Source organism: Cupressus sempervirens, chromosome 11, assembly GCF_028749045.1.
Source record: "Cupressus sempervirens isolate cs-2001-9-10 chromosome 11, ASM2874904v1, whole genome shotgun sequence".
Lineage (NCBI taxonomy): Eukaryota > Viridiplantae > Streptophyta > Pinopsida > Cupressales > Cupressaceae > Cupressus > Cupressus sempervirens.
This window is the reverse complement of record NC_143128.1, coordinates 269,525,609-269,541,562: the sequence shown is the minus strand read 5'-3', so window position 1 is coordinate 269,541,562 and position 15,954 is coordinate 269,525,609. Positions and strand designations below refer to the sequence as shown.

General features: G+C 35.1%; 1 protein-coding gene across 3 annotated transcripts in view; it reads right to left on the bottom strand.

Annotated features, from left to right (window-relative positions):
* LOC149529168 (RNA-binding (RRM/RBD/RNP motifs) family protein) overlaps positions 1 to 15,954 on the bottom strand; it is a 164,034-nt gene that overhangs the window by 77,933 nt on the left and 70,147 nt on the right. For all 3 annotated transcript variants that reach the window (XM_089810470.1, XM_089810468.1, XM_089810469.1), the window contains one exon: positions 11,291 to 11,362. In XM_089810470.1, the coding sequence (XP_089666596.1) occupies positions 11,291 to 11,362 (72 nt within the window). The remainder of the gene's footprint in view (positions 1 to 11,290; positions 11,363 to 15,954) is intronic.

Here is a 15,954-nt window from a genome sequence, read left to right as displayed (position 1 = left end):
GACTCTAACATGTTGTTACTTTGAGTACAACCAGCCTCATCAACATGTTTGTCAAAGCTAACCTCCAAATCACCAATGTAGAAACTTGTATGCTCTTTATCCACATCTGAAATCATCTTATCTACATTTTCCCCTCCACTAGTCTGAATTTCTTTTACCTCCTCTTCATTATTATGATTGACACAAGCAAGATCAGGTGTACTAGTGTCCTCACATGTCGAACAATTATGTTCCTACCACATAGGGATTCCTTTAACTTGTAAATTCTTCAAGTTCTTCACTATCAGCTGCAAAACTTTCTTCATCACCACATCATTGTAGGCTATTGTAGGAGATGTTATTCACATGATCTCATTGAGACAAGAAGCAACCACATTGTTAACTCATTTATCTAGATGCTCCATGAACTTGGGTTGGACCAAGGTCACCGTTGAAGGTTGTAAAGCCCAATTTAAGACCCTACCCTCTGTCGGCTCTATCCTAGTCAAATATGTTTCTCTCTCTTCCAATTTAGAAAGAACATCATTTGAGGATTCCATATGTTCTAGTTGCGATCCAAACACGTACAATCAACCAAAATCTCTCTTTCTGCAAGTTTCTTAGCTAAGGGCCATTAAATGTGTTGTTAAATTCCACTGAAAAGACATTTCTTAGATCTTCTATTGAGTTGTTTCCAAATCTAATACACATTTCCCCTATAGATTGCTACTGTAATAACCTGTCTGAACTAGGTTTGATGGTTCCCTTGAAATACTGTTAACCCATATTGCTAAACTCATTTCACCCTTGCTTCAAGTTTGCTACCTGTCTCATAAAGTTGAATGCTCCCCTACAAATTCTCAGAATTTTGGAAACCAAATTTGGACTCCTTGCCCCTGTTTCACTCTTTCTTCTCCAGGGATTTGAAGGTTTAGTTTGCTTAAAAGATCTCTTTCAATGGAGCTCCCAAATTGGTTGTAGGGTGAAAACATGCAAGTGTTGATACTTGGGCAATTGTACTCAACAAACTAAAGCAATGCCAAGTCAAAGTTCCTAGATTCATAAAACTACTGACCATGCCCTTTCTTGTACCCAATTCTGTAAGTACCTAACAACAATTGTTATGCAGCTAAGGCAAAAAACTATCATGTTTCTAACATACTCTCGACAATTCAAAAGCCGATTCCCAACCTTGTAACATCACTAACTTATCACAGAAAAGTTTTGTACTATGCACAACAACATCCAATTATGTTAAACAAGTAATCTAACCTGTGTGAAACATAGCTTTAATAAACCAATGTCCACTAGATCAAAAGAGACTAACTATTTTTTATAGAACCTGGATTCTCTTTTTGTTAGTACTGTCATTTATTTTTTCTGATTATTATCTGCACTGTAAAATGTTCTTCATGCGCTCCTCCCCATTCAACACAACCCCAGCATCCATGACCAAGCTCATATAGTTTTCTACACAGGACACCTCAATAATAGACGATGAAGACATTCGAAGACCATGTGATAATCGTCCACTCAAGATGCCTACATAGGTAAATGGAACCACTACGTCACCACGCAAAAAAAAGCCAGAATCCATCTTATTGGTCTGCTAAAATAAGTTTTAGTATTCTACTACACTGACTTTGCAAATGATAGTTCTCATAAAATAACAGGAATATCTTCAGCTAGAACCTATATGGCATGTCTTGTTTCTTCCTTTATACTAGCATAAGCATAGTTTGTCTTTCCTTCTCTTTTTTACTAAAAATATGACTTATTAAAACTCCATTATTTCGAAAATATCCTTCAATTGCGTTTGTGGGTTTTCCCTCAAGATCAAATACCTTTTCTACTGGAAGTCCATGGACCTCTATCTCAATTTCATCTTGCATAGGTGCAAGACGCTCAACGTGAACCACTCAACGATGAGGTGTTCCTTACACTAAAACATCTACATGATCTAGCCTTCGCTTTTCCAACAAAATTGTAATTTCCCTTTGTAGTTGTTCAATTGCTTCAATTACATCCTGTGATGGTAGCTCCTCTACTCCTACTTCAAGAACAAATGTTTGTTTACTCTTTATCTATAAATTCCCGTTAATACCCTGCAAAAGACTTTCCCGTTATCAATACACGACAACTCTGCTAGGAAAGTAATGCACACAATTGTCAAGCGACTCAAATGAAACCACTGAAGGGTCGTTACTTCTAGATGTTTGACAGTTCCTATTCCCAACAACCGAAGATGTGTGTTCTTAACACGTGCTCAGTGACACTAAAAATTCCTTCATCGATTATACACAACTCTCTTGATATTGCGTTTGTTCAACTTACACCCTCATACAAATAATGTCTTTTTTTTGTTATGCCACTTTTTCTCAACCTAGTAGCAGGCTTTACACCAACAAACAGTCTTCAATCGATTGTTTTCTCGATGGGTTGCAAGCTCAACTATTGAGCATTTGAATGCACTGGTCCACCCAATTTTCAATAGTAAAACACTATAGTCGGTTTAAAGTCTCCATCTTGCATAAGATAAGTTTACGATGAGCTCCAACTTCTAACGCTATGAGTACACATGGTAATGCAAAGAAGAAAAGGACTTACGACCGCAATATTCAAAAACTTGCCCAGAACTTTAATTTGTCTAATGTCTACTCAAGATATAGAAATATTCACAGAGCTTTTAATACTCCATCCAATTTAACCCGTGCTCTACACATGCATTCCTACAATTTAGTGTCATTCCTATACAATCTTCACCTCCTTATTGTCGTTGGTGGGCAATACTAACTTCACAAATATCGATGCAATTTCTAAACAAGAAAGGACATCTGCAAGTCACGTTTATCTTGAAGACATTCTTAGTGTTTTCAAACAAGAGAAAATCAACCACTGTCGCCCTTGTGGTTTTGAGCTATAAAGTTTAACGAGCTCAGAAGAAATTCAAACATTGCCCCACTTGAGAAATTATAAGGCTCGATTAAATTATTTTAACCATCTTTTGCACCATCTGCATCATACACTTGGCTACAACCTGTAGCTTCTGCAATGTCTCTTTTATCCTCATAGGCTATTACTACCAATGAGTCACCATACATTTAGGAAATGAATATCTTGAACGACTTGTACAAAATATACTTGTTGTGTGGTTAATAATGTTCCATTCAATCTTTGTGTGTACACCGAATCAACAAAAAGACACTTTCAAAATATTTTTAAGTGCTAATTGCTATGCCACCAATACTACCCTTCATATTTGGAACAAATCACCCATTACACTATTGCCTCCAGCCAATTTATTATTATTATTCAATCTCGGATATTTGAAATTAGGTTTGTATAATCCTCCCCATATGGTTTGTAGCTCAAGTCCTAGAATATGTGAAAACAAAATTTGCTTCAGCTTACAAAAAAATTCAGGGTGTTGGGTCCACCCTTCTTGTCTAAAGATTTACAGTCCCACCAGTTTAATGAAGTCTCATGGTTGCTAAATTTATTCTTCAATTGATCAGACAGGATGGGAAGATGTGTGGCTCTAATAAATTCTTTTTGCAAATTGTGTCTCACTAAACTCTACAGGCTAGCAAGGGAAACCAGCTCTAATACCACTGAAATATCCCCGGTAGATATTAACCAGTTCTTTCTCAAAATAATATTCAAAATTCAAGCATATGAAAATGCATTACAAACCAACAGTATAAAACCAGTAAATTCTAATAAAATCCCGTGAAACATGTTATTGCATTATACAACAGCAATAAAATAACCAACATTCAAAATCCAATCTTAAACACAATTTTATAGTTTGATTGGAACACTAAGAAAAGAAGCTATAAGCATACACGAGACACCTGATGTAACGTCTCCATGGATAATGAGTTTGCGTCCACTGTCTGTCGGCACGAGGGGCTACGTCCTTACACTGGCTGAAAGCTTAAGCTTTCTGAACAACTCTCACAAGAGAGAAACTATAATTTGAATCATAAATAAAGCATTCCTAACTAAATGAGCCTCTCTCCTTTTAATCCACAAAGTTGTAACTCTTCGGTTCCCTCCTGGCTTTTCATCTTATCCCTCCTTGTCACCTTTAGCCCACCTTATAATATTAATTGCCCCTTTTTATTCACGCTCTCTTAGACAATTTCAATATCATATGAATGTCTTTGAGTCTTCTAACATCCCAAAAAGGGGACATTACACATACAAAGACAAGGGATAAGTCCTACAGTAGAATGGGTCATGCTCAAAGGCAACAATTCTCGCATGAGCTACATCATACAAAGGCAAGAGAATAAGGGATGTGCTGGAATGGACCATGCTACATCATACAAAGGAAAGAGTCCTATAGTAGAATGAGCATGACCCACATCATACAAAGGAAAAGGAATAAGGCTTGTGGCGAAATGGGCAATGCTACATCATACGAAGGCGAGAGTCGTGCGGGAGGAATAAGCATGAGTTGCATCATACAAAAGCCCTAAATAAGGTTGGAAGTGGAGTGGGAATGAGTTACATCATGCGAAAAATCTATTTGGAAGGATAGTCCATATGGAAGAACTATTGCAAAAATTCATAACCGTATAGGCGGATTATATTACACCATCAATATAGTCAATTTGCATATACTCGTTCCTTTTTTGGTAATTGCAAGACCTAAATCAAGGCGTACCTTGTTAAAAGGCATTTAAGTGGTAAAAGTTATATCTCTAACCATCTTGTAATTCTTGTTTTAATGATATTTGTGGTTCTAGGGCTGAAATTAGGACAATCCCAAAAAGGAGACATTATAGATTTTTCCTATTTTCGCCTCAAAAATTGCATATGGGTTTTCTGATTCTATCTACAAAAAATCATCAAAGGGTTTTGCATGATCTTCCTCAAAATCATGGTTGTCAATGTTTCCGTTATTTCATTAAACAAAGCATATGTTGATTTTTCCACAAAATCGTGAGTGATGTTAGATTCTCAGCATCACATCAAGGGTTTGACGATTTTCTCCACAAAAATTTTGGTTTCTTGCTGTTGTTTTGGGTTGCAACTACAGCTGTAAGGGCGAATAATATTCATGTCCAAATTTTTCACAATTTTCTGAATAACGAATTGTGGCTGTTTTTCAGAAGTAGTGGAGTGTTTGACAATTTTTTCTCAAAATCTTGGTTTCAATTTGCAAAGTTGATCTTGTTGTCTCTAGTTGTGATATTGCTATCAAGATTTAACTACGTAGTTTTTGAGTCAAACTCATTGACCCATGTATCATGAGTAGTGATTCACACATGAATCCATCTCTCATGAGAGTAAATGGAACACTTAGCACTCATTGGATATAGGTGATGCTCACAAAGGTGAAGCAACGGGATTTCTCGGGAGGTCACCCATCGCAGTACTACTCCATCTTGAGAGCGCTTAACTACAAAGTTTCCTCCATGGTTAAACCCATCGTGCTTGCAACCCCATTTGCAAAAAATTCCCAAGTGTTGTGCCTTAAGAACCATTCATTAGAAAGCCCATTAAGCTCATCAATTGATAAGTAGGAGATATTTTCCATAGTTGTGATATTGCTATCAAGATTTAACTATGTAGTTTTTGAATCAAACCCATTAACCCATGTATCATGAGTAGTGATTCACATATGAATCCATCTCTCATGAAAACAAATTCAAAACTTAGCACTCATTAGATCTAGGTGATGCTCACAGAGGTGAAGCACCGAGACTTCTCGAGAGGTCACCCATCCTAGTACTACTCTAGATCAAGTGCGCTTAACAACGAAGTTTCCTCCATGGTTTAACCCACTCTTCTGACAACCCCATTTGCAAAAACTTCGCAAAGTGTTGTGCCTTTACAAGCAATTGATGAGTAGGAGATATTTTCCACAGCAAGTCAAATTGTGATATTGCTATAAGGATTTAACTGTGTGGTTTTTGAGTCAAACTTATTGACTCATGTATCATGAGTAGTGATTCACACATGAATCCATCTCTTGTGAGAATAAATGGAACACTTAGCACTCATTGCATCTAGGTGATGCTCACAAAGGTGAAGCACTGGGACTTCCCAATAGGTCACCCATCCTAGTACTACTCTAGCTCGAGCGTGCTTGCTACCCAACATCAGGTTGAAATGATTGTGGTTATCTTGGGCATATCTAGAAATTTTATAAAACTGAGAAGTCTCAACAATAGGAGCATGTCATAGAGCATTATAAAGAGAAGGGGGCAACCTTCTATGCATCCTTGACCAAAAAAGAAAAAGACAAGCAGATTATGTCTTTTGTAAGGTAGTAAGGTAGGGCGTTAAAATGATATTGTTATATTTCGATGATGGTCAGCTTAGGTGGTTTTGATGGTCGGCTTAGGTGGTCTAATAAGTTACTTTTCTGTTTCCTTAAAACTGTTTCGCTTTAAAAATGTCATCTTGTAATCTTTTATAAATAGTGGCTTCAGTTTTTATTGCATATATCAATTTCATAATAAAAGATTTGAAGAACTGAAAAGAAAACTAGATTTTTTTATACTTCTATAGGGAATGTGTAAATTCTTAAGCTTTTTATAGTAATATAATGGTCTGCTGCAATGTAAAATCTTAAGCTTTTTAGTAGAGTTGGAATAGTGGCAGGGATAATTTGGACTTCGGTTGTGTTCTCACAGCTACTTGCAAATCTTTTCTGTTTGTATGAAGGTTTTGATTAACATCTGCAAGTATGTTGTATGCATTGTGGGGAATGTTTCCTTCAGTAAAAGGCATTTCTGAGTATTAGTTTAATCATGCTCTTTCTTCAATTTTAAATGATAACATACTAAGAATCATCTACCTTGTACCTATAGGACTCCTGATGTGTCTTGCTGAAGAGCACACGAAAATACTGAGAGGGGGTGGGGGGGTGAATCAGTATATTAACAAATTTCTCAATTTAAAATTTTATCCAAACAATTAACTTCAAATGCTGATCTGAACAATTATGCACATGAATACAATAACACAAAATTTACGTGGAAACCCAATGCAGGAGAAAACCGCGACAATAAATGCTTTTATATAAACTGTTCTTCCACAATGCTTTTGTAAGCTACAACCTACTAGAGGCTATGACCTCTATGTTTATGAGCACTGACTCACTAAGAGCTCCAACTCCCACACTTCACAGGCTCTGACCTACTGGAAGCACCAACCCCCAATGTTGGCTTCATGAGAACCAACCCACTACATACAAATTGTTTCTCCACCTTCACTCTATTACTAACTCAATTGATGATGGATATCTTTAGCACATAATTCCTCTTCTTATATTTGTATTAGTCTTTCAACACACACCCTTCCTTCATCATAACTTCTTGAAGGCAGCCTCTTATACTTTTCTCTGTTTGTTTTCTCTTGTACCAGTACCCACCCTTTCTTATGTTTATAGAATTCTTCTTTTACAATACTATATTCTCTTTATATCTTCCTTCATTGAGTCTTCTTTTACACACATATATAAATTCAGATTCGTTGAACCTTCCTTTACACACATATAGAATCAGAATACATCTGATTGTATACTTTCATACCATTATTCTGTTCCACACTCTTTATTTCAAATACTTCTGTCTTAATATTCTTTTTATCATCTACACTCAAAAATTCTTTAATTTCTTAATTCTCATAGTTCATCTTCTCATACTACTTAATAATTCTACTATTCTTAAATCCCTGGCTTCTTATAAATTTTTCTTCATTGCATATATTTATCTCTGACTTCTAATATTCTATTCCACTTCACTCCTATCGCTCCTCACACTTCTTATTTATATTTCATTTAATTGGAGATGTGACTTTCCAAATCTAATAATCATGTTCCTTAATTAAATAAACCAAAAGTTTATATTACTTGTTGATAATGCAACTTGTTCGATGTTTTTCTTCTCTTCAAAAATGATACTATATTCCTTAGTAGGTTGCGTGGCTGTTATCAATCACAGCCATTATATTATGTATCTCTTCGTATTGGCAAATTGAAATTGTATCTTTGCCATCCTACAATATAATTTCTATTTTTATCGTGCCACTTCTGACTATAAATCATTTTAACATTTCAGTCCACCGCATCAATACAAACTTTTGTTTGACACTTTCGAACATAGTTATGACTGTGTTTTTGTCTATTGCCACAACATATTTGTCTTCCACGTAGATTTTTTTACTCAATCTTTTATTGTCATTTTGTTCTCTTCCAGAATGACGTGAAATTTTTTCGTCTGCTCCAATCCTTTGAAAACTCTTTAAATGTTCAATACACAAAGATTTTTCCGCTGCATACTTATTTCCGCAATGGCTTGAGTCAAATGTTATCGCTGACAAATATTCCCGCTTTCATCTTATATAAGAATCGAATACTTAACTGCCTGAAGAATTGATTACTATTGTAGACAAATATATTAAATAAACTTGCCCTAGATTCCAACGCTAATAAATCCTTTCATTAATACCTTTGAATATGAGTCACTGCATATATTCTTTATTGCTGTGTAATCACGGGAATAAGATATTTTCTTTATCTTGTATCCTTTGTCTTCTTGCCGACCTGTCCCTGTGTATCGCATTTTTACTGATTTATTACTATTTCAATGATAGACATCTTTGTTTTATTGATATTTGTTTGACTTTTCTGAACTGACATATCATATTGCCACCTGGACAAATCTTCCCTTCCACTATAGGATTGGACTTTTAACAAAGAGCTCAAACAGAACTATATCGCACTCCTTATAAGAATATGATAAAATACGAATAAGACAAAAGTACTTCACTTTTTGAATAAGACAAAATAGTTTTGCTGGCTTTTATCGCTGACTTATATGCAGGTGTTTATGTAGTCACATGTGGTACATATTCTGTCTTTTCTTTAGTTTGTATGGTTGTTGCTTGCAGATAGGAGAAATTGTCTTCTTGCCTTTGCTTTTTGTCACATCTATATTTTTAACAATGTCACTCAAAATTAATCTCTGCACACTATAAATGAATCGGTGTCATTGGATAAGCCTTAATGTTATCATGCTGCTGCTGTGTATATTTAACTTTGATTTCTTTATTTGATATATCTTGGTCTTGCTTCTTATGATATCCGATGCTTTCTTTTTTAATCACTATTGTTACTTCTATATACGGTGTTGTCTTTTCTGATCATATTTCTAACACTCTTTAGATTACCATTGCTGCATACATCTTGTCTTATCAATCTTATACATTATTATTGTGTCTGGTTGTAATGCATATAGTATAGCTTGTGTTGTCTATGGTATTAAACATCTTATCAATGAATCTCATGCCTATGACATTGACTATGCCGAATTATGTAGTTTTGTCCATAATCACAAAATCCTTTGATATCAATGACAATAATTCCATCACTTACTAGACCATATGTTATACAATTATATGTTGGATATATCATTTAGAACCTTTGTAGATTCAGGTGGTAAATAGGAGTGCAGTTAGGTTATTGGGAGATCAAGTAAGATCAAGTAAGTTGATAGATTAGCAGCCTTTCTATTCCAGGTAAAACGAAAAGGTTGTTCATTTTCATATCAGAAGATTGATCATGTTGGATACCTTCATATGTTAATTCTTTGGTATTTAATGAGAATTTTGAATATCAAATGATCTCATATAGTAACATTATCAACAAAAGCAACAAAAATGATTGTTTAGCACGTCGACTTTCATGTGAATTCTAATCTTATATAGCATGGTTCTACAATTTATATGATGAATGGCTTGTATGTATGTATAAAAGTTCCCTAACTTTCCCTGTCCTAGAATCACCATAGAACTTGTGTCTAGACGCGGTTCTGTAAACTCTTTACCATTTCAAAAAAAAACTGCACATTATTTATCAAGAATTGACAACAACTATATTTTACAAAACTATAAATTATTTAAGGTTTATGAGAAAAAGGACAGGTTTAATGGCAACATTTATGATTTCTGCAATCCAACAACAATCTTTAATGTTGGAGATTTTTTTTGTATTATATTATCCATTTTGGATGTAAATTTTTGCATACACAAGCAATCAGTTCAGTTATTTGTCACTGGTTGTCACATGTCCTGTATGTTAATTTCTATCTTAAATGGCTAGGCAAATCAAAGGAAAAGGCATGATGTGCATCCATTCACAGCATTTTTTACTATTGTAGCTAATAGTTTAGGTTGTCGATAAAATGTAATATTACATTGGAAAGTTAAATTTAGGTCCTAGGTAAAATAGGTCATAACTGTCTATTAAGTTCAAATTGCATGCCCCATGCCGCCTAATAGTGGGCCATTTTTGTTTGAATGAAACAGTATGGATATGCTACCAGCTTTATTATATATCAATATGCTATTTCATTCAAACAAAAAAGAGTTTTCCATATCAATATGCTATTTTTTACATATTTTAGCGACAGAAGTAAGATTTCCTCAATTCATCTATATTATATATTGATATGCTAGCAGCTATACATCATTCAAGGTGTATGGATGCTAAAATATCCTATTGTTTGCCAATTTCCTATACTTAGTATTCATGTTCCTGTTGTATTGTGCAGAATACTGCACTCAACCATTCAAAGGGTTATTATCATCAGACTATATGTTTTCTATATTGTGAGCGAATCATAGAAGTAAGTCATTAATTGTAGAGGTTAAAAATGTGAAAAAACAACTTCACAACACTTCCTCTTTGTGCTCCTCAATCTTTTCCTATGTGTATCATTCTTCTACATAGTTTACAGCATTCAATAAAAATTTTAAGTCTTTATCACATCAAAAATAGTATGGCCGGCAGAACTAAAAAGACATTAAAAAAAATCTGAAGCAAGTAGATGCTATTAGTATCTTATTACTTTCTAATTTCAATACTTAGTATTGTCCAGGATATTGCATTCAACCATTCAGAGGGCCATCATTATCACACTCCAAACTTTCTATATTGTGCTTGAATCATAGAATAAAATCATTAATGCTAGTGGTTCGAGATGTGAATGAACAAATTCAAAACAGTCTCATTGCATGCTACTTAATCTCTTCTTATGCATAAGTATATATCATTCTGCTAGATAGTTTACAGCATTCAAGAAAATTTTCTTGAGTTATTATCAGATCACAAAAAGTATGGCCAAGAAATCATTTAAAACTTTGAAACCAATCTTAAGTCAACCAATCAGCTCAATAGGAAGCTCAGTGCAATATGAATTTTATGATAAAATCATTCCAGAAATAACATGCAAGTATGCATTTGATTTCAATATTCAATGGATTGAGTACATAAGAAGATTGAGGTCTGCACCTTGTAAGGAGAATCAACAACAGAGCTGGACACCAAATCAACCGCAGGCAAAGTTTTCTCAGAACCTCCATTCTGCACCACAACAGTAACTCTCTGAACCCCTGCTACATAGATAATCTACCTTAGAACTGGAAAGATCTATGAAAGTAAGCAGCGACAATATACGTGGACCATCACATATTGATATAATGATGGGCCCCAACCAACAAAGAGCCCGATAATCTTAAGTAACAGGCATGCTTCCAAATGATGATTAAGACAAATTTTCAAGAAAAAAGGAGAACTTTAGAAGAAGAATCAATGACCACTGAACTATATGTTCTGTCATTCCAATGGCTGATTCAATGGACTAGACATCATGAATAGGACCTATAAAGGCAGGAATGCTCCCTCCAAGCCAGGACAAAGAATTTCCAACTAAAAATGGGGTACACGTCTTGTCTGGCCCGTATACCTCAAAAAGAAAAAATTATGTGGAAAACCTTAATGGAAATCTTATTAGGCCAATTGCATACATTGTTGCAGTGTTCATAGAATTAGATACAGATGGAAAAAACAAAAAAGAATGGTATGGGAAAGTAGGGAATTATACTGTTGTCCTATGAGTTAGTATGAGCATTTATCATCGTATTCATATAAGTGTATATGAAAAGCTTGCTGAATAACTAAGTTTTGTATATTATTATTTGATTCTATTCTTGATATATCAAAGAGCAATAGATTATCTCATGTTTCTTGGTTCAATGAGCCTAAAGACTATTTTGATGAATTAGCCACCAATTTTTTTTGGATCTGATAATATTTGAAAGCCTTATTATCAAATTCTTTTATGTCGGACCATAGTACAAAAACACTTGCTTAGTGCTTACTAAATTCACTAATACTCATGACTACATATAACAATTGAGAAACTGACCAACATGCTAACAACCTACTTTTGGCAAAGCTGTGGGAGAAACTCTAAAGAATTGCATAAATTTTGCTAATTCAATCTATGAAAATACATCCAACCCTCCATCAGTCCTAACATTGGATTTGCTGAGTGACTGAACGAATTTGAAGGCAATTTAGAGAAGAGGTTCAAGGCAATTCAAGAAGCAAAATCCTACACACTATTCAGTTATCTAGTTAGCCTCTTCTTTCCATTTTTTCCAAGCATTCCCTATATTTAATTTCACTCCTAAAAGGCTGCATTTGTATATTTTGCATGTTTGAAAAACAATCAACTCAGTTTCATAGCAATCAACATTTCTTTTACTTTAGTTATTAAAAAAATAAAAAATTAATCATTATGACACAAATGAAGGGTGTAAATATATTAATATTCATAAAAAATTATAAAAGTTTAGGTATCCATTCGAGCAGCAGCTCCAAGATGACCCCAACCTGAGGCCAATACTAACCTAGGCATACTTGATTCATGCTGCTACGAAGGATATCATGCTACTCAATACAAAGAATATCACAAAAAATAGCCATTTAAGTCTCTCAGCGATTATCAAAAAATAGTTAACCAATACAGGAGACACATGGATGCCCAAAATCATACCAAAGCAACTAGTTCAAGTGCTCCCAGCATTGTTGCCCTGAAGGACCCAAAAAACAATTTAAAAAAGTCTTCACCCTCAATCATTCTTGAAGAAATCCTTTGAGAAAATAGTCTTCACAAGATTCTTCGTCGACAAATCTTTTTTTGTTTCAATCCCCCAGTACCTGCCTTAGAAACTCACTTCCAATCGCCACCCAATGGCAATCTCTTGCTAAGGCTCACTTGTCCATATGCAGCAAAAAGGGTTGCTTTGCCACCTCTACCCTAGGCTTGAACATTTTTTTGATGTTGTATGGCCAGCAAATCCCTATACCATGCTCGACCAACAAAACAACATCAATGTTGTCGAGGATGAACTTATCTTTGAAAACCAATGCAGCAAAAGCAATGTTTGGAACATGGGTTCTCCAAGATCCAACATATAACCCAGGGACAACGAAGAAATATCTATATTTACCCAATGCTTATGTTCAGACATGATAAATTCCCATCCTAAAACCATTCTAATAGTAACATTAGAGACGTTGGTCTAATATATAGCCTAAGAAAGACATCGTTCTCTTATCAAACCTTAGTCTCATTGGAGTCTCTATGCTTCTGCAGCCGGCTAAATCAAGTGTAAAAAAAACATCACTCCCATTGGATACAAAGGCTCCACCAATTCTGAAAGTAGAAAATAAATGCACGAGTTTGGCAGGTCAATAATGCTTAGTCCCATCTAAACTTTCAAAGGGCCACATTTCTAACAAGCTATAGTTTTTAATCAGCCACCCTAGATATTCTACTTGGTTCGATGAAGGACAAGAGTAAAGGATAGTCCAAACATGTGGGAATGCCGTCCTAACCTACATATTCACCATTAGCACCACGTCCAAATTGGAAATGATGGACATCCACCAATAAATATACTATGACACAGCTACCGTCCTTGTTATTGTATTAAATTTTGTTGTCTAGTTTACATCATCACAACAACATTAAGCAATCCTGATTCCTACCCAATAGATACCCACCACTCCCCATCAGCAACCAAGTTGACAAGCTTATCAGCCTCCCTGTTGGCCTCTAGATATTGTGCTTGATAACAAAAGAATAAAAATAAACAAGTAAAACTTTTATTCTATCAAAATGAGTATTCAGTTAACGGTAGTCCTTGATCTCACAACATTAACCACACTAGCCAAATCCCCTTCAATTTCTAAATGTGAAATACCAAGGTCCTCACAAATCAGAAAGTCAATGATTGAGTGTCAACCTCTCAATAACACTGTTTGTGTCTCTCTACCGGTACTACTAGCCTACCGAGTGTAGAGCCATCTTGAAAACGGATAATACAACCAAACCAAAAGGCCTCATATTGCCTCTAGAAGCACCACTGAAATCCAACTTGAGCCATCTAGGCTCAAGGTAGCCCATTTGTATGATGCTCTTAATTGTTCAGCTTGTTTACCCCCATTCACAATGAAGGGTAGAATCCTTGGCCCATGCCACCTTAGTTTCGTCTTGTTATCGCACAAAGCAATCTGACATTAATCAACTCGATTATTGCAGCTTCAACTTTACTTAGGGAAACAATCAGGGACATATTCTTAGCTTGAAAAAATTTCCTATTGAGCCCTTTCCAGATGTCCTAAATCAGTTGTGAAGGACAAGACATCCATAGACCAATAAAAAGAGCATGACCATTCAAGATTCACCAACCTCTGAACAAGCTCTCAATGTCATTGCAAAAGCCGAAAACTGATACAGGCTTAGCACATAGCCATCACCAACATCCTTGGGCAAAAGGAGTGCCCAAGAGTATATGATACACAATTTCCTCTACTCCATTGTACATAACACGCTCCGAAGGTCCTGTGAGGCCCATTTTCCTAAATTTGTTTGCAATTAATATCCTACCATGAATGGCAGCGCAAGTCTAATGTCCCCTTTTTGGGATACTAGGAATTCTAAAATTAAATTCATAAAGTTTTGGTTTATGAGAGCTTATAAAAAATTTATAAAATGGGTCAGTTTAATATTATAAATGGGCTTAAAAGGTGACAGAGAAGAAAAAAAGACGAAAGAAGAGGAAGGAAGCTCAAGAGTCACATGTTGGGTCCTTAAAAGAGGGATGATGAATTCACTTTGGTACACTTGGACTATGTTTGGTTATTAGATCTCAAATCAGTTTTCTATTGTAGAAACTTGAAAGCAAGCTGCTTTCATTTTTAGAACCAGCTTTGAAGACAGAACCCCTCTAGCCAAACAACAGCAGACAAGAACCCATTGTTCGTGAGAGATGTCATTTCAGGTGTCACTTGTACTTGCACTTATCTTTATTGTCCAATCTGACTGTCTTTGTTGTATTTAAGGTTGGGTAACATTAAGTTGTTGTAATAAATAGTTATTATAATACAATAGCAAATCCAAAGTTGTTCGGAACTGAGAATTTTAACGAGCATACTGGTTCATTTGCTGGTTTATATTCATAATTCACCTAATTATATTCTGAAAAATATTTTGAGATAAATCTGGGACAATATCCATTCAGGTCTTTACAGAGGTATCAGAGCCTCAAACCTGTCATCCTGTTGGGTATAACCAGAGGTTTCATCATAACCTAGTTGCAGATATACAGATGGAGTAATAGGCATATGCAGTGCTGAAATTTCTACCAGAGTTGGGGAATACAAAAGAAAAATATTTATCTTGAACTTGGCATATTTACATAAATATTTTATTTTTATTGTTGGGCGGATATTTCTTGGTGTATCTAGTAGCACCATCCAGTTTCTTCAAAGTTCGGCAATATTCCTATAGAAGCATATGTCATATTTTCCAGAACAATAATATTGTGAAGATATTTTAATATTGACAAAGAAACGTACTATCTGGTCCGAGCCTATTTTTGGGATTATTAAATTGGCACCCAAATAATTAACATCGATGATGGATATTATTAAGCTTTAAGAGCGAAATAAACGGATAATTTATGGTTATGGTATTTGTCATGATTTATATTGGTAGCTTTATCAGGCTTTAATATATTACGTCGAGACATATATGCTATTTAGTTTGATTTATCGGACCTTTTGCACTTATTGAGCAAACATTTGCACTTATGGGAGTTTGA